This window comes from Bubalus kerabau, chromosome 3 (assembly GCF_029407905.1).
Source record: "Bubalus kerabau isolate K-KA32 ecotype Philippines breed swamp buffalo chromosome 3, PCC_UOA_SB_1v2, whole genome shotgun sequence".
NCBI lineage: Eukaryota > Metazoa > Chordata > Mammalia > Artiodactyla > Bovidae > Bubalus > Bubalus kerabau.
This window is the reverse complement of record NC_073626.1, coordinates 41387162-41410679: the sequence shown is the minus strand read 5'-3', so window position 1 is coordinate 41410679 and position 23518 is coordinate 41387162. Positions and strand designations below refer to the sequence as shown.

At 53.8% G+C, this 23518-nt stretch overlaps 1 protein-coding gene and 1 long non-coding RNA gene across 3 annotated transcripts in view; one reads left to right on the top strand and one right to left on the bottom strand.

Moving 5' to 3' along the window:
- CPNE5 (copine 5) overlaps window positions 1-23518 on the bottom strand; it is a 102521-nt gene that overhangs the window by 13599 nt on the left and 65404 nt on the right. For both annotated transcript variants that reach the window (XM_055571564.1, XM_055571565.1), the window contains 4 exons: window positions 19334-19438; window positions 9946-9987; window positions 7152-7227; window positions 2797-2850 (listed from right to left, as the gene is read on the bottom strand). In XM_055571564.1, the coding sequence (XP_055427539.1) occupies window positions 2797-2850; window positions 7152-7227; window positions 9946-9987; window positions 19334-19438 (277 nt within the window). The remainder of the gene's footprint in view (window positions 1-2796; window positions 2851-7151; window positions 7228-9945; window positions 9988-19333; window positions 19439-23518) is intronic.
- Window positions 15882-20172, top strand: LOC129645973 (uncharacterized). Its single transcript, XR_008711613.1, has 3 exons — window positions 15882-15945; window positions 18462-18627; window positions 20095-20172. It is a non-coding gene; the product is annotated as an uncharacterized LOC129645973 (long non-coding RNA).

The following is a 23518-nucleotide window of genomic DNA, read 5'->3' as shown; positions in this document are numbered from 1 at the left end:
GGCAAAGTCAATTAAATGAGGCGAGAATGGGGCGGGGGACAGTTCACCAGGGTCAGAGAATTCCACGCTAGGATTTGTAGCGCCCCCTACTGGTACAGATTCAGTCATCTTTATCAACTCGGTGGGGAGACCAGGTAGGGCTTCCCCTTGACAAAGCGGATGAGCCATTAGCCCAAATAACGGAGAGTCTGTGAGTACTGAGTTGGGCCTTGGAGACCCCCATTCGCTGTGGATGGACAAAGCCTCCCTAGTCTCTAGGAGTGGACTGTGGCATGGCGTCTCCTCTATGATCATTAGACTCCACAGGAAGCTTTTAAAACATCTTGCAGCTGGACTGAAGACCCTAAATCAATATCATCAGGCTTTCTGGAGTAGGGAGATGGCCCTGGTTTATTTTTAGCTCCTCACTTGAGTTTAACATGCAGTCAGGGTTGAATCCTGCTTCAGGCCCTGGGATGAAGCAGTTAATTGCTGAACTTGGCTGGCCATATGGATTGACTCAGGGACTTGGTACTCAGAGTGTGGTCCCTGAACAAGCAGCATGAGCATCACACCGATGCTGGGTAGAAATGCAGACTCTTGGCATTTCAGCAAGATCCCCAGGAAATCCTGCACATAGCAAGTAAAGTATGGGAAGCGCTAAATATAGATTCCTGGGCTCCCAGCCTGGGTTTCCTAAAATGGAACCCCAGGGACCTGGCCTGGGCATCTGTATTTTAATAGGGATCCTGAACGCTGAGTGATTTTTTTTTTTTTTTTTTATGGTAAAGATTGGGAAATGCTGGATCAAAGGAAAGTCAGGAGACCTGGGCCTAGCCCTGCCCCTTCCCTAACTCACTGTGTGACCTGAGACATCATGTCCCCTCTCTGGGTCTTAGTTTCTTTATCGCTAAAGCAAGAAAGCTGGATGAGATCAGTGGGTTTCATACCTTATTATTTTTTTAGCTGTACATCTAATATTTCTTAGCTGGGGAAGGTGCTGCCCTCTCAAGGCGCATTTGGGAACGTGAGGGAGAGCTTTGGGGTCTCACAATGACTGGGGTTCTACTGCTAGCTATGGGCTCAGGCCAGGGAGGCTAAGCATCCCACCACATATGGGGAAGTCCTGTAAAACAAAGAATTATTAGGCCTCAAAGGCTGACAACATCCCCACTGAGAAACCCTGCAGCTTTGGACAAGAAATATTACTCCACGCCTGCACGTGAAGCAGTTATAATCAGAGAAGCGGTGGTCAGCAGAGTCCAGTTTACAGTCCTGCATCTCCCATGAGTCTGCCACAGCCACCCTGTGCCTTCAACAGGGTAGGGATGATATATTAGACCCATTTTACAGATGGAGAAAATAAGGTTCCTCGGAGGAATCCTGGGGGCCCCTGCCTGTGACCTCGTCTGGTCTGGAGTTGCCATTGCCCTGACTCAAATGGCTGCGTTTGGCTGTATTCTCTCTGGGGTGGTGGCCCTCTAGAGTGGGAGGGACACAAAGGGTACAGACTTGGGTATGTTTATGCTGCTAAGACATCGGTTTGTTCTATAAATGCTTTGGTGGGCTCTACCTCAGGGCCTTTGCACATGCTGATCCCTACAGCTAGAACTCTTTTTCCTTGATATCCTTAATCCTTAGCTCCCTCACCTTGCTTAAATCTCTGCTTAAAGGTTATCTTCTCAGAGAAGCTTTCCTTGACTATTTTATATAAAATAGCAAGTTTTGGCCCTTGCATTCTCTATTGATTTATCTCACTATACTTTTAAAATTAACTTTTATTGGAGCATAGTTGCTTTACAATGTTGTGTTAGTTTTTTCAGTATAGCAAAGTGAACCCGCTATATGTTTACATATATCCCCTCTTTTTTGGGTTTTCTTCCCATTTACGTCACCAAAGAGCACTGACCTGTGCTACTCAGTAGGTTCTCATTAGTTATGTTTTATGCATAGTATCAATACTGTGTATATGTAAACCCCAGTCTTCCAATTCATCCCACCCCTACCCCTTGGTATTTGTTTGTTTTCTATGTCTGTGTCTCTTTCTGCTTTGCAAGTAAGATCATCCATGTCATTCTTCTGGATTCCACACTTCACTATACTTTTTTCCACAGCACTCCCAACCACCTGATGCACACAGGTATTTGTGGGTGCACTTGTCTCCTGTCCCCATCCCCCAACTAGACAATAAGCACCAGGGGGGCAGGGATTTGCATCAGTCTTATTCCCTCCTGCCCCAAACAGTGCCTGGCACTTGGGAGCACACACTAAATATTTGTTGAAGAAATGCAGGAATGTGCTGAAGATCAGCCCCCGGAAGCCGCTGGGCCAGTGTGATCCCAGGATGGTCTCGGTTAAGGAGGGGCCGTGTCCATAGCAGCTGCAAGGTGCAGATTTAATTGTTGTGCTCACTGCCATGTCTACCACCTTTCGGCTCTGTGACCTTGGTTGAGTCACTTCCCTGCCTGAGGCCTTGGTTTCCGCTCTTGTGACGAGGGGATGATAATGCCTGCCTCTTAAGGAAACAACCTGTGAAAAGCACCCCAATGGGGAATTTCCCAGAGTAAGAGCCCAATAAGTTCAAGTCTTTTTCCTTCCTGCAGGAAGAGCCCCTCACGGGAGTTTCTCTCTGGGATTTTTCATCCTGAATCACAGGGCCCGTCCCCCCGACCCCCATTGCTCCATCAGCCCCACCCCTCCCCACCCCCAACTCCCAGGTCTGGTTCCCACACCCTGCAGTAAAGCAACTCAGACCACCAGACCTAGCGCAGGGCTCAGGAAGTCTACATCCGCCTCAGAGAGGGAGTGGCTACTCACTGTGCCCGAATTCACGTATTTCTTTTTCTTCATTTTCTTTTTTGGGTTTACCACCTGCCGAGAAAAAAACAAACAAACAAAATAAAACCCAGTTACCAGGTAAGAAGGAGCGTTTCTGAGCAGTCAGGGGCTGGGTGTGGCCCTGGGGCAGACGAGAAGGAGGAAGTCAAGGGTGACTAGGGAGACACAGAAGGAAGAAAGAGCTGGAGTTCAGGCACAGGTGGGAAGTTCAGGTGGGAGGTCTGGCAAGCTGTGCAGGTGGAAACGGGGGAGAGAAGTCTGGGGGGAGAAACCCAGAACAGCCTCAGAACCGCCACAGGCCTGAAGGCCATGCAGCGGACCCAGTGCTGCCTGACGGATTCGTAGGACGACAGTTCACTGGGAGGCTGCTGAGACGGGGGCACATTGCAGCCCCAAGACTACCCTGTGCCTGGATCTCTCAGTCTGTCCCATGAGCGTGTGGGGCTTCTAGAATTTACCGCATCTCAAACATCTACTCCAGAGCAGCTCTCCCACCAGAGGGGAATGAACATGGACTCCTGGGGGTCTGGGCGTCACCAAAAGACCTGGCCACAAGCATATGTCTTTGAAGTCATTTCTGTTATCTTTAAATTAGCCTGTATTCCACATGTGCACTCTCTAATTATAACTGTTTCAATATTAAAGCACTGTTTTGTTCTCAGATCTTCCTGTGAAGTGGGCACTGAGAAAACATCCTGTTTGTTCTGGGGTTTCCAGCACCACTGGGCATGCACACCCCTCCCCCCCTCCCCATGTACCAGCCTCTCCAGCCCTAAGCGGCTGCACCCAAACGCCATGCAGGGGACCAGCACCCCCTAGGGGCCAGCAACCTCCCCACTCCTGGGCTGGAGTTCGAAGCCTTCTCCTCTCCCTCTCCTCACGTCCCCAGCGTCTCCAGGGTCCCCAGGGCTGGTATGGGGTCTGCCCTCCTGTGCAAGGGGGCCCTGAGTGGCTCCCAGGACCAGGAGCTCTGCGGGCTCTGGACACAACGGTGAGCGAGACATCGCCCCCACCCCTGAGTGGCTCCCAGGACAAGGAGCTCTGCAGGCTCTGGACACAACGGTGAATGAGACATTGTCCCCACCCCTGAGGATGTCATGGTCTTTGGGGCGGGGGCGGGGCAGGGGGGAGGTAGGAAGTATGATAAGGGGTTCCCAGGTGGCGCTAGTGTAAAGAACCTGCTTGCCAGTGCAGGAGACTAAGATATGTGGGTTCAACCCCTGGGTCAGGAAGAGTCCCCTGGAGGAGGAAATGGCAACCCACTCCAGTATTCTTGCCTGGAGAATCCCATGGACAGAAGAGCCTGGTGGGGTCCACGGGTCGCAAAGAGCCAGACATGAATGAAGCGACTTAGCACACACGCACGCACGTAGTATGATAAACAGGTAACAGGCCTGTTTTTAGTGGGGGAGGAGGGAACAGGAGCACCCTCTTCAGACTTGGTGGGTGTGCAGGTAGGGCCTTCCTGGGGGAGGAGCATCACAGGCCATCTCTGAGGCTCGGTAGAGGCCCAACCAGGTGAAGAAGAGCAAAGGGAGCCCCGGGGAGGCACCAGCACAAATGAAGCCACTGAGACTGAGCCAGTATGGAGGTTCAGAGAGCCTCAGATGGCATAATGGGGCTGAAAGTGAGGGTGGGCAGAGGGACGGGGAGCGGGCCGGACCCCAGGGGCTCCTAGAGCTGTGATGTATACAGCCGCTCATACACGCCCCCACCTCAGCTGCACAGAGATTGCAGGTCGCGGGGGCATGACGCTTGTGTGAAGGAGCTCAGCCTTACCTTGTAGGTAAAGGGCCCTGTTGGACATCAGTTGGGGTGGCTGATGGCTCCCCGCTCCCCTGGGTGAACCAGGCTGAGACAGCGGGTGAATAGCCAGGTAGTAAGCAGGGGAGCAGTGAGGTCGATTACCATTTTGTAGGCAGCTTTGGGTTACTGAGTAGAAGCGGAAAGGCCATTAGGGGGCTGTTGCAAAGCCCCCCACCCCGACAGGGGAGATGGTGACAGTGGGGGTGGACAGAAAGGAAGGGAACAAGCCTCAGAATATTCAGGTGGCAGGAGGAGCAGGATTCAGTCATGGACTGGGCGTGGGATGCGGGCAGAAGGCATCAGGGATGCCTCCCCAGGGGCCGTGGTCCCTGTGATGATGGCACAGGAGGGAGAAGCGGCTGGCCAGAGGAGACGAGGGTGGCAGGGACTCTAGCCAGCGCAGTAGTTTAGGAGGCTCAGTCTGAGGAGTGGCCACATACAGCTGGGCATGTGCGGCGGACACCCAGGCCGATGCCAGGGCCTGAGATGAGGGTCTTTCCTGGCAGAAGCCTATTCTCTCTTCAGGCACTTCAGACACTAGAAAGGCCTTCCTGAGCCTAAACTGGCCTCCCAGAGATGCCCTCCACGTGCCAGGCCTGCCCCTCGGCAGCCAGAACCTAATTCCTTTTCCCCCTGCCGCGTTTCCAGTGTGTGCAGACAGCACTTCGGCTTGCCAGTGCTGGTTTCTCTCATTCGCAAGGGAGCAGGGCTCAACGACTGAGAAAACAAGTCGATCTAACCTTTCCTGCTTTAAGCCTGAGAGATCATGGCCTCATCTGAGCCTGTCAAGCACCCTTAGAAGGCCAGACTCCAAGAGATCTGACCCCTTCCCTTCCCTTCCCTTCCCTAAAAATTTTCTTAGAAGACTCTAGGGACTTCCTTGGTGGTCCAGTGGTTGACTGTACTTCCAATGCAGGGGGTGGGGTTTAATCCCTGGTGGGAAACTGAGATCCCATGTGCCATGTGGCATGGCCCAAAAAATGAGTAAATAAGAGTCTGGAGAGGGGTTTCCCTGGTGGCTCAGGGGTAAAGAATCTGCCTGCCAATGCAGAAGACATGGGTTCGATCCCTGATCCAGGAAGATCCCACATGCAGCAGAGCAATTAAACTCCTGCGTCACAACTGTGCTCTAGAGCCCACGTGCTGAGAGAGTAGCCCCCGCTCGCCACAACTAGATAAAAGCCCACACAGCAACAAAGACCCAGCATGGCCAAATATAAAGAAATTAAAAAAAAGAAAGAGTCCAGAGAAAGGAGGAGCCTGCTGCGTGGGTGGGAGAAAAGAGACAGCTCCGTCCTTTGTCCTTGCAGAAAACAAAGCAATTAACTGAGTGTCAGAGCTCTTACAAAGCAATTCATCCACGATCCATTCTCACAAATAGCCTTGTTAACTGAATTCAGCGTGGGTGTATAATAAGCACCTACTGTGTGCCTAGGAGGACCCAGGCCAATGTGAATAGAGCAACAGAAAGGGCTGTCACTTAGTCTGCCCTTGGGGTGCTCCAGTCCAGCTGGAACACAAGACCTGTCCGCTCAGGACAGAGATACAGGTTGAGGGAGGAATGCAAGGAGGGACTCAGATTCGGTGATGGGAGTCAAAGCCAGCTCTGCGACTTCACTCGCTGAGCGACGTGAGGACAGGGCCAGCTCGTAGGACGGTTGTGAAATGTAAATCTCCTGGCACCCAGGCTCTCGACAGATGATACTAGGAGATAGCACTGACGTAATGCTCACCAGGGGCTAGGCGTGGTTCTAGTAATTTAATTCTCAGTGTGCACAGCACAGAGTGGGGCAGGAGCTCAACCAGGGTCACCCAGCTTATACACAGTAGAGCTGGGTTAGGAACCCTGGGCCGTAAACGAAGGCTACAAGCATCTGCAGTTCAGTGGGTCTGGCATGAACTGTGCTGTCCATGGAGCTGCCTCACTTCTGTGCCAGAAAACAGGCCACCAGAGAGCAGGGCCTGAACTTGGTCTGTGAGGTTGGGAGCGTATCCTGAGAGAAGAGTGCACGCAGGCAGAGGCTCAGTGTAGAGACTGTCCTGAGGGCAGAGGCTCTTATCTGCCAAGAGACTGGGTGTCTTGTCCGAGGTTCCCCAGTCTAGATGGAGGCACCCCGGCTCCTGTCCCTCTCTTTCCTTCTAGGACAGAGAAGACATTCTGCAGGCCCTACAACTGCTCTGATGAAAGGGAGGACTCAGGACCTCGGGTCTGGAGCCAGGAACCTGCTGGTATCATGCCCCACCAGCACTTCTATCCCCTTGCCTGATTGGAAGAGCTGTCTTCGGGGCTGGGGGTGTGGAATATAACTCAATGATCTGGATCAGATAAACTTATATCGTTGGCCTTTTCTGCCCCTTTCTGAACTCGGGTCAAGTCCCCTCACTTCTCGGAGATTCAGTCTCTTGACCTGTGAAATAGGACAGTAACACCCACCTCACAGGAGAAGATGCAAAGGCCCAAGCCCGGGCTCCCTGTGGGCCTCAGAGACTGTGGGAGCTACGTATCGTCAGAGCAAAGCCCACCTCACCTCATAGATGTTGAACTGGCTCTGCCCGCGGGCCAGCTCCCGGTAGCTGGTGGTGAACTCCCCAATGAAGTCGTGGCTGCAAGGGAAGGGCGCTGCTGAGAACATGGACGCGAGGCTGTTCACACCCATCCCGCCCCCTCTCACGTCCCTACCCCCGGCTCCAGCTCTGCCCAGCGCCTCCGCTCCAGGGGTCCACGCCAGCAGAGATGGTGGGGCCCTGGGAAGAGCCGAGTGTCACCCATGGGGCCAGAAACCCAGCTGTAACCCAGCAAAGAGCAGGGTCCTGGAGAATGGGACCTACTTCTTATACTTGGATTCTTACTTGAATAAACGAGCAATAGAAGGTATTTTGGGGACAACTGGGGATATTTGACTATGAAATGAATATTAGATCATATTCAAGAATTATTGCTCAGTGTGTCTGGTGCTATAATGAATGACATGTGTAGTTAGGTAGAAAAATGCCCTTATTTTTCAGACATTCCCAATGAGATATTTAGAGGTAAAAATGCCATGATGTCCGTAACTGAAACTATATCAGCAAAACACAGATAGAGCCACTGTGGCCACGTGGAACACTTGTCCGAGTCAGGTGACAGGCTTAAAGTGTTCATTAAACTCTTCTCTTGACTTTTCTGTGCACTTGACATTTTTCCAATAACGTGTTTTGAAAAGACATTTAGCACTAGGTCAGTCCAGGCAGCTTGAAGTGTTTTCTGCAGTGTTTCTATCTTCTGCATCTCTGCTCCACAAGCGTGTGTTGATGCTAAGTGCAGCAGAACCTTGTGCAAAGCAGAACTCCCGTCCCTTCTGTGGGTGGCTGCCTTTCACCGTCACTGTCCCATAGTGGGCGGTGGTGAACATGCTGGCCAGAAGCACCTGCTGGAGCGTGAGACCTCGAGTCCACACTGTGTTTTGTCTACATGTTTACAGCGTTCAGCCTTCAGATTATGAGCTCCTTCATGGTGGGGCCCAATGGCATCTGGTAGCTACCTCCAGTTGTTGTTCAGTCTCTCAATCGTGTTTGACTCTTTGCAACCCCATGGACTGCAGCACACCAGGTCTCCCTGTGCTTCACTACCTCCTGGAATCTCCTCAAGCTCACGTCCATTGAGTCAGTGATGCCAGCCAGCCATCTCATCCTCCTCCTCTCATCCCTTCTCCTCCTGCCCTCAATCTGTCCCCGAATCAGGGTCTTTTCAATGACTTGGCTCTTTGCATCAGGTGGCCAAAGTACTGGAGCTTCAGCATCAGTCATTCCAGTGAATATTCAGGGGGGATTTCCTTTAGGATGGACTGGTTTGATTTCCTTGCAGTCCAAGGGACTATCAGGAGTCTTCTCCAGCACCACAGTTTGAAAGCATTAATTTTTCAGCACTCAGCCTTCTCACATCCGTACATGACTTCTGGAAAAACCATAGCTTTGACTATATGGACCTTTGTCAGCAAAGTGATGTCTCTGCTCTTGAGTACACTGTCTAGGTTTGTCATAGCTTTTCTTCCAAGGAGCAAGTGTCTTGTAATTTCATGGTGGCAGTCACCATCTGCAGTGATTTTGGAGCCCAAGAAAAATGAAGTCTGTCACTGTTTCCATTTTTCCCCATCTGTTTGCCATGAAGTGATGGGACTGGATGCCATGATCTTAGTTTTTGAGTGCTGAATTTTAAGCCAGCTTTTTCAAGCCACTTCCAGCTTCCCTGGCAAAGGTGAAGCATGGGGAACCCCGGGGTAAGATGATGAGGTGAGTGCTGGGTGGAAGCCTGAGGCCACTTGCCTGTGATGTGGTTAAAGTGGAGAGAGGAGGGGCCAGGGTGAGCTGGCAGAGGTGGTGCTGGTTCTGGAGCTTCTCTATCGGAAGATGTTGGAAAGGTGAGCTCCTTGGAAGAAGCTGGGGCCCGATTTAGAGCTGCGTGTGCACAGCTCTCCACGGCATCCCCTGTCCACGTCCCAGACTTAGGAGGTACCAGTGGAGACTGCAGGGCTTAAAGCCCCTCTACGACACCCTCTGTAGCACCACAGGATGCAGGGCTCACAAAAGTCAGGAGGGATGGCATACTTGGATCTGGTTCAACTGGCAAGAGCGGGTGAGGGTTCTGCTAAAGTTGCGAGAGGCCTATTCTGGTCCTGTCTATGGATTTCCAGCAATACCGGCTCCTTGGGGGCACTTAGATGCACAGAAGAGGAAGACCCTGGCCGCCCCCCCGCCCCCACCGCCTGCCCAGTGCTGGGCTCAGCCCTCCTCGGCTCTGCCTCACGGCTCCTGGGCCCATTCGTCTGCGTTGAAGCTCACCTCCCCCAAATCCTGCCCCCTCCAGCCCTGCTCCCTGCAAACAGCTCCTCTGAGAAGTCAAGGGCCTCCCTGCTGGATTTCAGGAAGTCTCTGAGGGACAGCTTGTCTTCTGCACTTAGATCACCCCACAATGCTTAGCCTCACACAGAGAACGTGATCACCAACGCTCAGGAGGTCACTAACATCTGCCTGTACCTTAGAACACACACATTTCAGAAAATCCTAAATTCTCCCAAGTGTGGGGGAGACTTTGGACACTGGGCTGACTGCTAGACAACTATGAGGAAAAGAGGCCTCTTACTCCCCTTGCACCAAGTTCCTGCAGGACACTGGCCTTCTGGTGCCTCAGCGGAGCTGGGCAGGGACAAGGAAAACCCAGGCCCCTCACCCCAGAGCTGCCATGCGTGGAAGGCTTGAGCACAGCTCTCTCCTCAAGAGCAAGGCCCGCCCTCCCCCCGGGGGCGGCCCCCTCCCTGCTCACCTGCTGTCCTTCGGCCAGCTTACCTGCCATCTCGATCCCAGTCATACACCTCCACCTTGATGGTCCTGGAAGGCAAAGGGCCCGTGGTGGGATGGACTTGACCCAGCACCTGCGTGGCCTGAGCACAGGGCCCTTCTCCTGCTCTTGGGCCCGTGGTGGAGAGGCCCATGGTGGAGACAAAGGACCGATTCTGCAGCCTCAGGTCTCAGGGACCCAGGCAGCCCCAAAACTGCATAGAGACTTCCCTGAATTTCAGGCCAGATGTAGAGAAGCAACCTCAGACTCTAGTTCACTCCGCCTTCTCCTTGGCCACCCCAAAGGGAGCATAGGTCTCAGCATGAAGCCATATTCTGCGTCTATCGGGGTGGGACTGTCGTAGGGGAAATGTGTTCCCTAGATACAAGGCCTAAGCGGGGTGGGCTCTCCTGGGGCAGAGTCACAAGACTGTGTGGTGGGACCCCGGGGTCCGAGGAGTCTGAGTGGTGGGGAGCCCCCCCACCCCACCCGTCAGGGGTGGGCTCAGGGGCCCTGACTTGGGGATGGCCCTTGGAGCTTTTCCATGCCAGACTGGCTCCCGAGTGAGGGCGTAATTATCTTCACATTTTAGCCTGGCTGCTTTAATTAGTTTGTTTTGACTCCTGAGCTCCGTGCTGGGCTTTGGGAGCCCATTTTATTTTTAGCCCGTTTCCATGGCAGCAGGCTAGCAGACCAGAGGCGGAGGAGGGTGGTGGAGGGCTGCAGGTTAACCCTTGGTGCCAGCCGTCCTCCAGGGATGCCCAGGGACGGGGCAGATACCTGGGTCCCTCTGCAGGGTCAGGGTCTGGGGAGGTGGGAGAGGCATGGGGGGCGCCGAGGTCTCCAGCCTTCAGTTCTAAATGGGGGAGGCAGAGGCGGCTGCCTGGGCCGGTGTTCTATGAATATCTCATCATCCCGCCCGTGGCCGCAGCCCAGCTCCTCAGGGCTGCATGGAGCCGGCCTTGGGGTTCTGGAGCTCCCAGAAGGAGGCGCTGTCTGCCTTCAGATGAGCCTCCATGGGGCCTGGGGGTGGGTGTGGATTCTCCCGAATTGGCATAGAAACTGTTCTGGAAATGGAGGGATGCCCCAGAGGTTGGGCAGCAACTGGATTTTTTGTTACCAAAACGTGAAATGGGGCAGGCACAGAAGCCCACCAAGTAGAGAAATCCTTTGAATTCCTGTGAAGAAACAAAACACTACGTCTCTCTGAGGTGAATTATTATGGGAATAAAAAAAAAAACACCTAGGCCTCTGAAGGTGGGCTGGTGGTCTGGAAAGAGTGGAAAGTGGCTGGGGTGTGGACCGGGATGCTGGGCCCTGAGCAGTGGGACCTGGAGATGTCATTTAACCCCACTGAGCATGAAATCATTTTAAAGGAGGCATAGTGAGGGGCCCTGGGGCTTCTCCGGTGGCTCAGTGGTAAAGAATCCGCCTGCCAAGCAGGAGATGCATGTTCGATTCCTGGGTGAGGAAGATCCCCTGGAGAAGGAAATGGCAACCCACTCCAGTATTCTTGCCTGGGAAATCCCATGGATGGAGGAGCCTGGCGGGCTACAGTCCATGGGGTTGCAAGAGTCAGGCAGGACTTAGCGACTCAACGACAACAATTAAGGGCCATACAGCACAGCTGTGGAGACAGGTTGGTAAAGGCGCCTGGCGTGCATTGGGTCTCTATAAAAATGCCTCCTTCTCTCCACTTTAGCATTCAGGCCACACTTGGGGTAGTTTTTCACATGCAGTTTACTTAAATGAAGGACACCTGAGCCTGGGTACCTGGGCTCTGCAACTTCTGATTTCTAGAATGACAAGGCTGAAAGTGCCCTTGGCAGCATCCTAGCCTAGACACCTGGCAGATCACCAGGGAGCTTTTCAGACACATAGACCCTGCCCCCCGCCCAGGTCCAATTCTTGGCAGTTCTGGGCAGGGCCCAGGAATCTAGGTTGAAAGTCTCCACAAGTGCTGCGGCTATGCATCTTCTGGAGACATGACCTCCAGCCACTGGTTTTCAGTTGGGGAAACTGAGCCCTAAGAGCACCCAGTGACTTGTCCAGGGTCACACAGCTGGTGAGGATCTGAGCCAGGACCCTGTTCCCCAGTGTCTCCCAGTCCTTCCCCAGAGCCTCCCCCTCCAGCTCTGCAGGGGACCTTCAGGAACCTCAGCAAGAAGTCCCTCCCCTTGGATCACCAACACTAGTCCCTCAGGTGACCAGATCAGGGACAGCCCCACGCTCAGAGGCTGTGGAAGGACCCCACTCATAGCCACAGCCTTGGAGATCCAAAAAAAAATATCACTGGGGAGGTTTTTTAAAAATCCCACCGCCAGAAGGCAAGTTCGATTGGTATGGAAAGGACTCAGGCACGGGTAGTTTTTACAAGTCCCCTGGCTGATTCTAATGTGCTGCCAGAGCCTCTAACCTCTCTAGATGAAATGACCGTTTTTCAAACTTGGTTACACATCGGATCCCATGGGGGAGCTTTAGCAATCCTGATGGTTGAGGCCTCACCCCAGAGATTCAGAATCAGTTGCCCTGGGGGGGTGCAGCCTGTGCAGGGAATTGTTAAAAGCTCCTCAGGGGATGGGAAGTTGCAGCTGAGGTTGAGACCACTGAGGGTGAGATTCCTGAGCAACCAAGGATCCAGGGATGGCTGCGAGGGGTGGTGGTGGTAGGGGTGGTGGTGTCACAGGAGGCTGGCTGCTGCAATGTCCAGAACCGGGGAAGAAGGAAGTGCCCAGAGATGGGGGGGCAGTGGCAGGAGCCGGACACAGCTTTGACTACTTACTAACAGCTCTGTCACCGTCTAGCCCTGGCTGGGCAGCCCCAGGTCACCCCGTGTGCCACTCCTGGGCTGCACGTCGTGGCTCCCAATCCCTGAGCACAGGCCCAGCCAGGGCTCATGTTGGATTGTGACTTCTGGGGTCAGCGCCCAGGAGAAGGGGCTCCTGGGTGTGGGACAATGAAGTGACCTCACACAATGAACATCTTATTTGACATAAAAAGGCTCAGAACACAGAGCACCTCGTCTGGGAGGCAGTGAGGCAGAAAGGGGAGACAGTGGTCTCTGGGGCAGGCAGCCCTGGGTGGCAATCCCAGCTCTTCCAGGAGCTTAGCTGCATGGCCCTGGGCAAAAGGCTTCACCCTCAGAGACTGCTGTGTGCTTGCTCGGTTGCTTCAGTTGTGTCTGACTCTGTGTGACCCTCTAGATCCTGTGTGACCCAGGCTGTGTGACTAGCCTGCCAGGCTCCTCTGTCCATGGGATTCTCCAGGCAAGAATACTGGAGTGGTTTGCCATGCCCTCCTCCAGGGGATCTTCCTGACCCAGGGATCGAACCCATGACTCCTGTATCTCCTGTGTTGCAGCCAGATTCTTTACCACTGAGCCACTGGGGAAGCCCTGGAGACTACTCCTCTGTGAAATGGGATGATCACACCCACTTTACAATTGCTATCAGAAGGCAACTACATTGTTCACACAGTTGGCACCGGACACATGTTTGTTCCATCTAAAACATTCAAGCCTTTTTTCTAAACTCCCGTCTCCCAAACAATTCCCATTCAGCATATAAGTGTCAGCTCCACAAGGCCATGGATTTTTGTTCATTTTGTTGAAGATACTGCTGTATCTTCAACCTCCAGAACAGTGCCTGGCATCTATTAGGTAATATGTGTGCATACGTGCTAAGTTGCTTCAGGCGTGTCCAACTCTTTGCGACCCTGTGGTCTGTAGCCTGCCAGTTTCCTCTGTCCACAGGATTCTCCAGGCAAGAATACTGGAGTGGGATGCCGTGCCCTCCTCCAGGGGATCTTCCTGACCCAAGGATGGAACCCATGTCTCCTGCGGCTCCCAAATTGTAGGTGGATTCTTTACTGCTGAGCCACCAGGGAAGCCCATTACATAATATACATATTATTAAATACCTGTTGACTGACTAAGATGTTCTAAAACTTTGTGAAGTGGGCCAGAGTAACAAGACCCTCCTTCTACAAAATCCCAAAGGGAGAGACTTCCCTGGTGGTTCAGTGGCTAAGACTCTGTGCTCAAATGCAGAAGCCTGGGTTCAATCCCTGGTCAGGGAACTAGATCCCATAGGCTGCAACGAAAGATCCAGCCTGCTGCAATGAAGATGGAAGATCCTGTGAGCCACAACTAAAACCAGTGCACCCAGATAAATAAATATTAAAAAAAAAATTCCAAAGGGAGTGGCTTTCCCCAGAGCTGGTCAGTAGTGACACTGGGCGCAGGGCTGGGAGCTGGTGTCCTATGGGTCTCTGAATGTGTGGGGCAGGGATGACAGAGCGGGGTGTGTGTGAGCCTCAGCAGGCCCACAAGGGTGGGGGATGCTGGCAGAGACGCCCGGCTTCCCTCCCAGCACACCAAGCACCTCTGTCTGTAGCGTCCTCCGAGCCGAGCTGTGGGTCTGTTCCTAATGAACCTCTACCTCTCCCAGGCAAGAGAAGGTATGCTTCCCTGATGCTTACAAGTTCCCAGGGCAGACAGGCCCTGCAGGGTTCACCCTAAAGTAACTGAGTCAGCCCATTACTCTGAGATGCTCTGGAGAAGAAGAGAAGCATCGAGCCTCACGGGCCCAGGCAGGCAGGAGACGTGACGGCAGGGGCACTGGGCAAGCCCGGCTGTACAGCGCTGCTTTGCCTCCTCTGTCTGGGTGCAGGGGGTACCTGTGTGGGCTGGGATAAGACACTCCTAACTGAGGCCCTCGTGCTGTGCCCAGCCCCTCCCAGGGCTCAGTGTGCAGTGGGGCTTAAAGGAGAAGCAACTTGTTCAGGCCAGGCCAGAGTTTCTCTGGCTCCTGGGAATCCTCTCATCTCTTCAGGTGAAAACTCAGCACCCTGCTCACTCTTTTAAAAGCTACTCATTCACCATGAGGGTGTGAGCGAGAGCAGCCTGGCCTAGAGGAATTTGGTTGAACAGAGACAAATCCTCAAGTCACAGAATATTCAAGGACAGAGCAGGGGAACTGCAGAAGGCAAGAGAAGAGCCTTCATCCCCCTATTGGAGGGCTAGATTCATTCTGATCTGGATGTGATTTCCTCTGACTCCAGTTCTGCTCAGCTGGGTTGCTTGGGTTTGGCCTTATGTGGACTGGAAATACAGTACAGTTAGAGCGACCCCAAACTAGGGGAATCCCAAATCACAGGGCCAGACTAGAGGTGACTTCTGGGGAAGAGAAACGCACCTTCTCCTTGCCCAGGAAAGTTACAGAATCTGTGGTCCTCCATTACCCCATCTGTGAAATGGGCACCTCACTAATACCACCTTCTAGGGTTACTGTGAAATTTAAATTCATAAAATAAGATACTGTATTTCAACCAATTAGGACACAATTTGGCCCGTGTCCTAAAGACTCAGTAAATCTTAAAAAGATTAACTGGCTTCCACCCCCATCATTCCAAGAAAACTACCCTTTCTCACCACACCCCTTGTTCTCACCCCCTGGCCCTCTTTTTCACAACAGCAGTTGATACTTCTGTTTGAACCCTCTTCTTGTCTCTCCCCTCTGGCTATGGCTGCCCGGCTCTGGACCCCTCTTTTCTCTCTGACATCCCCTCTTTTTCTCCTGTTCCTGACCTGTGCCTTTCCCCTGGGGCCTTGGGGACCCCAGATCCTGTTTTCCTCTCTCCTAAGTAGAACCCCACTGTCCCTGTCTCATAGCCACATACCCTGGCTCCCTGTCACACTTCCCATTTCCATCAGTGGTACCATCCCTCATCCTCCAAGCTCCAAACCCTGATAACCTCTTTGTCTCTTTCACTCCCTCATCCAGGTAGATGTCAGGCCTTTGGAGTCTTCCTTTGACCTCCAGACGCAAAGCAGACCTGCCCCAGCCTGCGGGCAAAGCTTTCTGAGAGCTGTTCTCCAATCCCACCACACCCACCCCATGTCCTGACCAATTGTCAGCAGAGCGCTGGAGTTTAAGAACACAGATTCTAGGGTCAGCCTGCCGGGGTCCAGCTTCTGGAACGACCGCTGACTGGCAGTAAGACCCTGGGTGAGTCACTTAACCTCTCTGGGCCTCAGTCTCTTTACCAATGAGATGCGGGTGGTATTTGTACCTTTTTTCAGAAGAGGTTACTAATTGTTGGGAGGATTAAATTAGTTCACATACATCAATTACCTCGAAAGTGTTATAGGAGCCTTTGCTGTTATGATTATGACCCGTCTGTCTCCCACCCTGGCCTGGGAGCAACCTCAGAAGGAGGCTTGGATCTGATAGTTCATTGTGTCCATAGCACCCAAGACAGCGCCCGGTATCTGGCTGGCTTAGAAGACAGGCCTCCTGGATTAAAGCCAATGTGCCCTGTGAGGCTGTAAGAGGTGTCCTGGAAGGTGTGGAAAGGGGCCTTGCTTTCCTGAACAAGGCCCACCCTCTCCTGCCCAGCGGGGCCTCCTAAATTCTAGCACTCCTGAGTGGCTGTTGGGTATGTAGGTGACCCTAGGGCTCACCAGGCCAGGATGACACATGTGACCGCTCCATTCACACCACAGTCAGTCACATCACAGTCAACCTGTTCCTGGCTTTGGAGGAGGGCCCCAGCTGCCTGTGGCCATCTCGGGCGGAAGCCAGTCCAGGACTCAGCATGGGCTGGGGATATGGGAGCCCACCTGGACTTTCCTCGTGACCTGCACCTCCTCACCAGCCCTCAATTCCTCTGATGGCTGAACAGTGAGCCCAGGCCTCTAAGCCAGGCTGCCCTCCTGGCTGACCCTGACAAGGCTGGATTCTGAGGCTCCTAGGAGGCCTACCCTGGGATGTAGGGGTGTGGGGGGTCAGCTGGATGCCCCTGAGACTTGAGCTGCCACATCCTTCCATCCCCCACCTTGAACGTCCCCCTCCTTTTCTCTCTATCCCAACCATTTTTCCTACAGCCCTGGTCCCCAGGAACTGACCCCTCCTCCTGGTCCCCAGGAACTGACCCCCTGAACCTTCCAATCTCCCCTGAGCCTCCTTTAGACACTACCGTTTCAACCCCGCCAATTCCCCACCACCCTAGAAGGCCCAGGACTTGGCCAGACACAGGAGTTTGTTAGACTGAAATGCCTCTTTTTGTTTCCAGCCTCATTTTGCACAGCTATTTAGCTATCTAAAATACATGTGTGCAGGGACTTCCCAGGTGGCCCAGGGGTTAAGACTCCATGATTCCACTGCAGAGGGAGCAGGTTCGATCCCTGGTCAGGGAACTAAGATTCCACATGTCAAGCGGGGTGGCCAAAATAATACTACTAAAATAAAATACATGTATGCACATGTGTGCTCCTTGTGGTCAGGCTATAATCCCCCTGAAAATGGACATGTGGCTGCCACTGCTCTTTAGTCACTAAGTCATGCCCAACTCTTTTGCAATCCCATGGACAGTAGCCCGCCAGGCTCCTCTGTCCATGGGAATTCCCAGGCAAGACTACTGGAGTGTGTTGCCATTTTCTTCTCGGGGAATCTCCCTGACCAAGGGATCAAACCTGCCTCTTCTGCTTGGCAGGTGGATTCTTTACCACTGAGCCACCCGGGAAGCCCGGAAATGCAGCTACATTCCCTTGAATGCCATACAGCTGCCCAGCACACAGTAGGTGCCCCATGACCACCTGCGGAATAAATTGTGGTGGTTTTGTCCCAGCCAAGAGGCAGGAAAAAGAAGCTGCTTCATCTCTTGGATCAGCAGCCTTAGAGGGAGGGAGACAGGGGTGCCTGGAGGCCAACCATCTGCTCACTCCTGTCCCCTCACCCACCGCACACACCCCATCAGGAGCCACTGGGAACAGAACACTGGGGAACCCACGCCAATGCCACCAGCCGGGGTGCCCTGAGGCGTCTGTTCTGACAGCCGAGTGTCCCTGTCGGAATGGCCAGCAGAGGCCCAGCTCCCTCAGGGACACCTGGGCAGCCCTGACCAGGAAGCCCCTACCAGCTTGCCCACCAGCTCTAGCAATCACCAGGAAACCAGGCTGGTTTTTTGTGACTAAACACGGACCAATTCTGTGTTACAGCTCCGTCCCACAAACCCCTTTCCCCCACCCGTCGCATTTACCACAATTTGTAATTATACGTTTCTTTGTGTGATTATTGGATTAATGTCTGCCTCCCCCACTAGCATGTAAACTCCCAGAGGCTGGGTGAAGGGTGAAGACTGTGTGTTCTGCTTCCTGCTGACTTCCCAGCATCTGACGCAGTGCCTGTCACATGGCAGGGAGTCAACAAACATTTGTGGATGAAACACTGAATGGTGTTTTATGCATTGTTGCTGTTAATCGCCAAGTCGTGTCTGACTATTTTGCAACCCCATGGACTGTAGCTCACCAGGCTCCCCTGTTCATGAGAATTCCCTGGCAAGAATACTGGAGTGGGTTGCCATTTCTTTTTCCAAGGTATCTTCCCAACCCAGGGATCAAATCTGTGTCTCCTACATTGGCAGGTGGACTCTACCACTGAGCCACCAGGGAAGCGTTTTATGCAAGAAAGAAAGAAAGGTAACACGAAGTCGTGTCCAACTCTTGCGATCCCACGAACTCTAGCCTGCCAGGTTCCTCTGTCCATGGGATTCTCCAGGCAAGAATACTCGAGGGGGTTGCCGTTTTCTTCTCCAGGGGAGCTTCCCGAACCAGGAATTGAACCCAGGTCTCCAAACCAGAGCCTTATTATATAGGTTGTATCATGTGAGCGTCAAAGCAGCCCTACAAGGTAGGTGGATGTTTAAATACCCAGTTTACAGATGAGGAAACTGAGGCTCAGACAGGCCAGAGTCGGCCCAGGTTGACAGTGCCTTTTCATCACAGAGCCAGGGTTAGAAAGTACGTATCTGGTATCCACATTCAGCAATCTGCACTCAGTGAGGACGTGTATTATGAGTAGGCTTTGAAGGATCAAAAAAAACTCCACGAGCTCTTTGCACTGCATCCTTCACCCCCACTTATGGCAACTTGTCTGGCAGAGCATATCCTAGGATCCTGACTCCCCAGAGTCCCTCAGCCAGGAAATGGGGCAGGTGGGGACCAGGCCACCTCTGCCTGCAATTAGATCTGCCCTCTGGGGCACAGTGAAAAGTGAAAAGACCAGCCACTGAGCTCCAGGCCTGGTGCCCCAACACCCTGGCTTCCCAGAAATCCCTGGTACCTTCCAGCCCCACCCCTCACCCCCAGTCTTGGAGGGTTTCCACCAATGGGAACTCAGATTGGGAAGAAAGAGACGGGGCGTGGGGAGGGAAGGGCTGTGAAGAGATGAAAAGCAGACACTGCCCAGGGAGGCAGAGGGACTCCCAGGCCCGCCCTCAACAGGGCCGCCAGCACGCAGCTCCAGGAGGTCTCCTCCTACCGATGGGCTGGCCCTCATCCACGCGACCATGCGTCCCGCACCTGGGCTTGGGGAGAGGGACAGTTTCTCATCTCACCGATCATAGTCCCCGTTGCAGAGGGCTCTCACGGGAATGGAGAAAGTTTGCCAGACTGGGTTTAGGGTGTTCTTCACGACCTCTGTCTTGTGGCAGATGGTGAACCTGGCAGAGGAGAGAAGGGGGGCCGTCAGTCCTGACACCAGAGGGGCTGGCGGGCCCGTCTCGGCAGGTGCCACTCAGTAGAGAGAACGGCTCTGTGAGATGATGAGCTGCCCGTCACTAGCAGCATCCAAGCTGAAGTTAGATAGCCATCTCTTGAAAATGCTGCAGAGAGGATTCCTGCACCAGGCAGGACTGTCAGGAGATGTGGTTCTGGCCCCTGATGCTCTCTGGGGGGCCTTGAATAAGCCTGTCCCTCTCTGGGCCTCTGTTTCCTCACCTGTGATCCCAGGGACTTGGCCACTATCAGACTTTCTTTATCTGAGACCCATGGAAGGATCTGGGGGCATTGCTTTAGGAATCTGTGAACCCTTGAAATCATTGGTGGAACTGGGTGTCTGAGTTTCACGTGCTTGCTGTCCGCTGCCTGGACCACTCTCACCCAGATTCCCATGTTCCTGGCTCACCTGATCTCTTCCTTCAGGTCTTTGCTCAAATGTCATGTCTGTGACATGAGTACCTGCCCAGAGCACCATTATCTAAAATTTACAGCCCCCTGGTCCCCTGATTTTGACAGCTCCTAGTCCCTTTCAGTCTGCTATTTTCATCCCATCTGTCACTATTTGACATTTGACTGGTCTTTCTCATTTCTTTTACAGTCTGAAACCAAAATGTAAGCTCCATAATGTCAAGGCTTTGTCTTCTTTGTTCCCTGGTATAACTCTAGCGCTCAGAAGTGCGCCTGGACCTTAGTCAGGTGTTCATGTAGTATTTTTTTGGAATGAACTAACGAATAAATGTATTTCTCAGAGGAGAGTCTCCATAGCCCTCACTGGCATTTCAAGCCAATGATATTAAAGCCCCTGGCTGAGATGATCTCTAAGACCCTCTCGGTTCTTCGAGTCTGAATGCATGAGCTTGCTTTGCAAACTGAAAGTGCAGAATTGGCTTCATCCCAGCTGGGTGCCCATCCAGCTCCTGGCCCACTCCCCATGCCATGCCTAACGGGGCCCTGCCCTGGAAGCCCCCATGGAGGGGCAGCTGGGAGCCCGAGTGGAGCTTAGGGCTGGGTCTGTGCCCCTGAGATTCCCCAGCACCCACCCCAGCTACCTCCCGGCTTGGAAAGGTCACCTGGGAAGGTGCCTGGGCCCTGCCTTTAAGCACACAGCCCTGTGCCATTTCTTCTCTGGCAATTTTCAAGTCAAAATGTCATTTCTGTCACCACGGCTCAGCATTTCTCTTCTGTGCTCCTTCTCGCCCACCCGCTGGAGTGTGAGGTTCATGTGGGAGACCTCCCCACACACCCCAGAGCTGGTGATGAGAGGAATGGGGACCGGGGAGGAGGGGCCACTGCTGCCCGCAGGCTGGGGCAGCAGGTTGGGCAGGAAGAGGAGCCTGGCTGGGGTGGGGCGGGATGAGGGGAGTGGACAGAAGGGAGACTCTGGAGCAGCAACTGGTGGTGCGGGGCTGGGGCGGGGGAGGTTCACACCTCGCAAAAGCCCTCACTGCCCACCTGAACAGACACCAGACCTACTGTGGACCCTCTCGGCCTCCTCACCTGCCTTCTCGAGCTCCTCTCCCAGGCCGGCCAAACTGCCTGAGCAAGCCGGCTACGCTCTGAAGCCTCAAGTCCTCCCTGTATGTCTTTGTTCCTGAGCCCTGTGAGGTCTGCTTTCCGCTTCAGACTCCTGCCTGAAACCACTTTCTTTATGCTTCCCCAACCTCCCCGCTTCCATCGCTAAATCCACAGGCCCCTGATCCCCTGATGTACTTGCCACCGGCAGGCGGGTAGGAGGCCCTGGTGCGGAAAGGGTCCCCGCAGTCATCTCCCAGCTCAGTTCAATTCATTTCAACACATGCTCCGCGGGTGGGGTGCGGGGGTGGGCGGTGAGAACCAACAGCCTCAGACAGATGCCAGCTGGGGTCCCAGCGCGGCTGCCTCCAGCTGTGCAGCCCCAGCGGAGAGACTGCGCTCCCCCAGCTCCCCGAAAGAACCGTAACGAATGCCGCCAGGCCCTGCTCTAATAACCCGAATTAACTCATTTAATCCTCACGGCTTCCTTGGGAGGGAAGTGTTAGGATTTTCCCCATCGCCAAGAAACTGAACCGCAGAGGGTAGCGCTCCACTGCCCAGAATGGCGGCCACTAGCTACACGTGGCTATTCACATTAAGTTAACTGAAATGAAAGTTAAAAAAAATTCAGTTTCTCAGTCGCTCTAATCCCTTTCAAGGGGCTCAGCAGTTATACATGGTGGCGACCATATGGGGCAGTGAGATACAGAACATTTCCACCATCCCAGAAAGTTCCATCAGCTCAGACACTCGCCTAAGGTTACATAGCTGATGACCGGCAGCCACTGGCGAGCCTGGCTGTCCATCACCACATTCCTGCTCCCAGTCGAATGATTCTGATTGAAGGACACGAGGTGTTTGAGGGGCCGGCAGCACAGGGGCTGCTCTGTGGATGGTTCCTGCCCTTTTCCCTCCTGGGATGGCAGGCGTGACATTTCACTCCCTCTGGATCAGTTTCTCCAGCTGCCCTGGGTTGCCCCCATCCCCCCACCCCAGAGAGACCCAGCCCCTGCTTCCAGGGAAACCCGCCCTCAAATAACCCCCCATCGCCGGCCCCATCTGACCAACTCCTCTGTTATTTTCAACATTCTGGGTTCCCCGCAGTTCCTCTACCGGGGAGGGGGTGTGGCTGCAGCCCCCACCCCAGTTCTGCCACGCCGGGCCAAGCACCGGCCTCTCGCCCCATCCTCCCTTCCCGCTTCCGCCCCTGCCAGTCTCCACCGCGCAGCTCGCCGGGCTCAGCACCTCCCACCTGCTCACCGTGTCAGTCACGAGTCTCTCCCAGCCCCCGCCCCCTCCCCATCCATCCTACACACCGCTCTGCCAGATTAATCATGGGCTAACACCCTGCAACACACCCATCTCCTGCTCCAGAGCCCAAGCCCCTCCCCGCTGCCGGCCCGGCCCTCCCCTCTGAGACCAGCCCTGGCGCGGCCCCGCCGGAGGGGAGCTGAGTGGACATTTCCATGGGCACCCAGAACATCACTCTGACCTGTCCCTCCCTCCCTCAAGTCAAATCAAAGTCAACAAGGATTATTTAAAGAAATTCTGCTAGGAGTCCTCTGGTGAGACAAAGAATCCTTTTGTTATGCAAATGATCGTACAAAATTTCCCTTGTTTTGTACGTTCAGGTTTAAAAATCCGTTTTTCCGTTGAAGTTAAACACCTCCTCTCTGCTGCTGCCCTGCCCCCCAACACACACACACACATACGAATTTCAGATTCGAGGGGCCTTAGCAAGGCCTCCCTGCCCTCTGCTCAGGGCACACTAGTTCTGCACACACTGTTTCTCTAGACTGTTATTCTTCCCTGAGTTTCCCCTCCCCTCCCAACCCCCAACCCTCATGGACCCATTTTCTTTCTCTCCTTCAAAACCTGCTCCCCAGTTTCCCTCTCCAGCAGCGCTTCTCTAATTAACCTCCCTGGCCCCTTGGCTTCCTCATTCTGCAGAATCCCAGCCGTAAGTGGCAGCAGCCTCCCAGAGCTATGATGCTTAAAGAGACCGTGGAGACCACCTCATCCAACCAGATCATTTCACTGATGAGAAAACGGGCCCAGAGAGGGGGCACACTTGTCTGGGGTCACACAGCCGGTTGGTGGAGAGGACTCAGGTCCCCAGACCCTCAACCTAGAATCTGTCCCTCTGTGTACATCACTGACCTACATTGGCTAACGAGTCATCTGTCTTTCCATCATACTGTGGGTGGCTTCCAGATGAAGGAGAAGAGGGAAGGAGATTGGGGAGGGGGGAGTTGGTTTCAAAGATGGGAGGGAATTTGAATGAAGCTTGTGGCAGAGTGTGGGGCCAGGTGGGGAGATGGGTGCAGATTTGCCACGCTGAGGAGGAAGAAGTGGGAGGACATGTGTCGTGGGGTGTCAGAGGGCTGTGGATGGGTGAAGACTAGGTTTAGAGATGGGGACTGATCGATGTTGAAGAAGGAGTGGACTGTCAGATGGACCCCGAATTCTCGCTTGTTTTTGCCTCCATCTCTGACACACACAGCACTCAC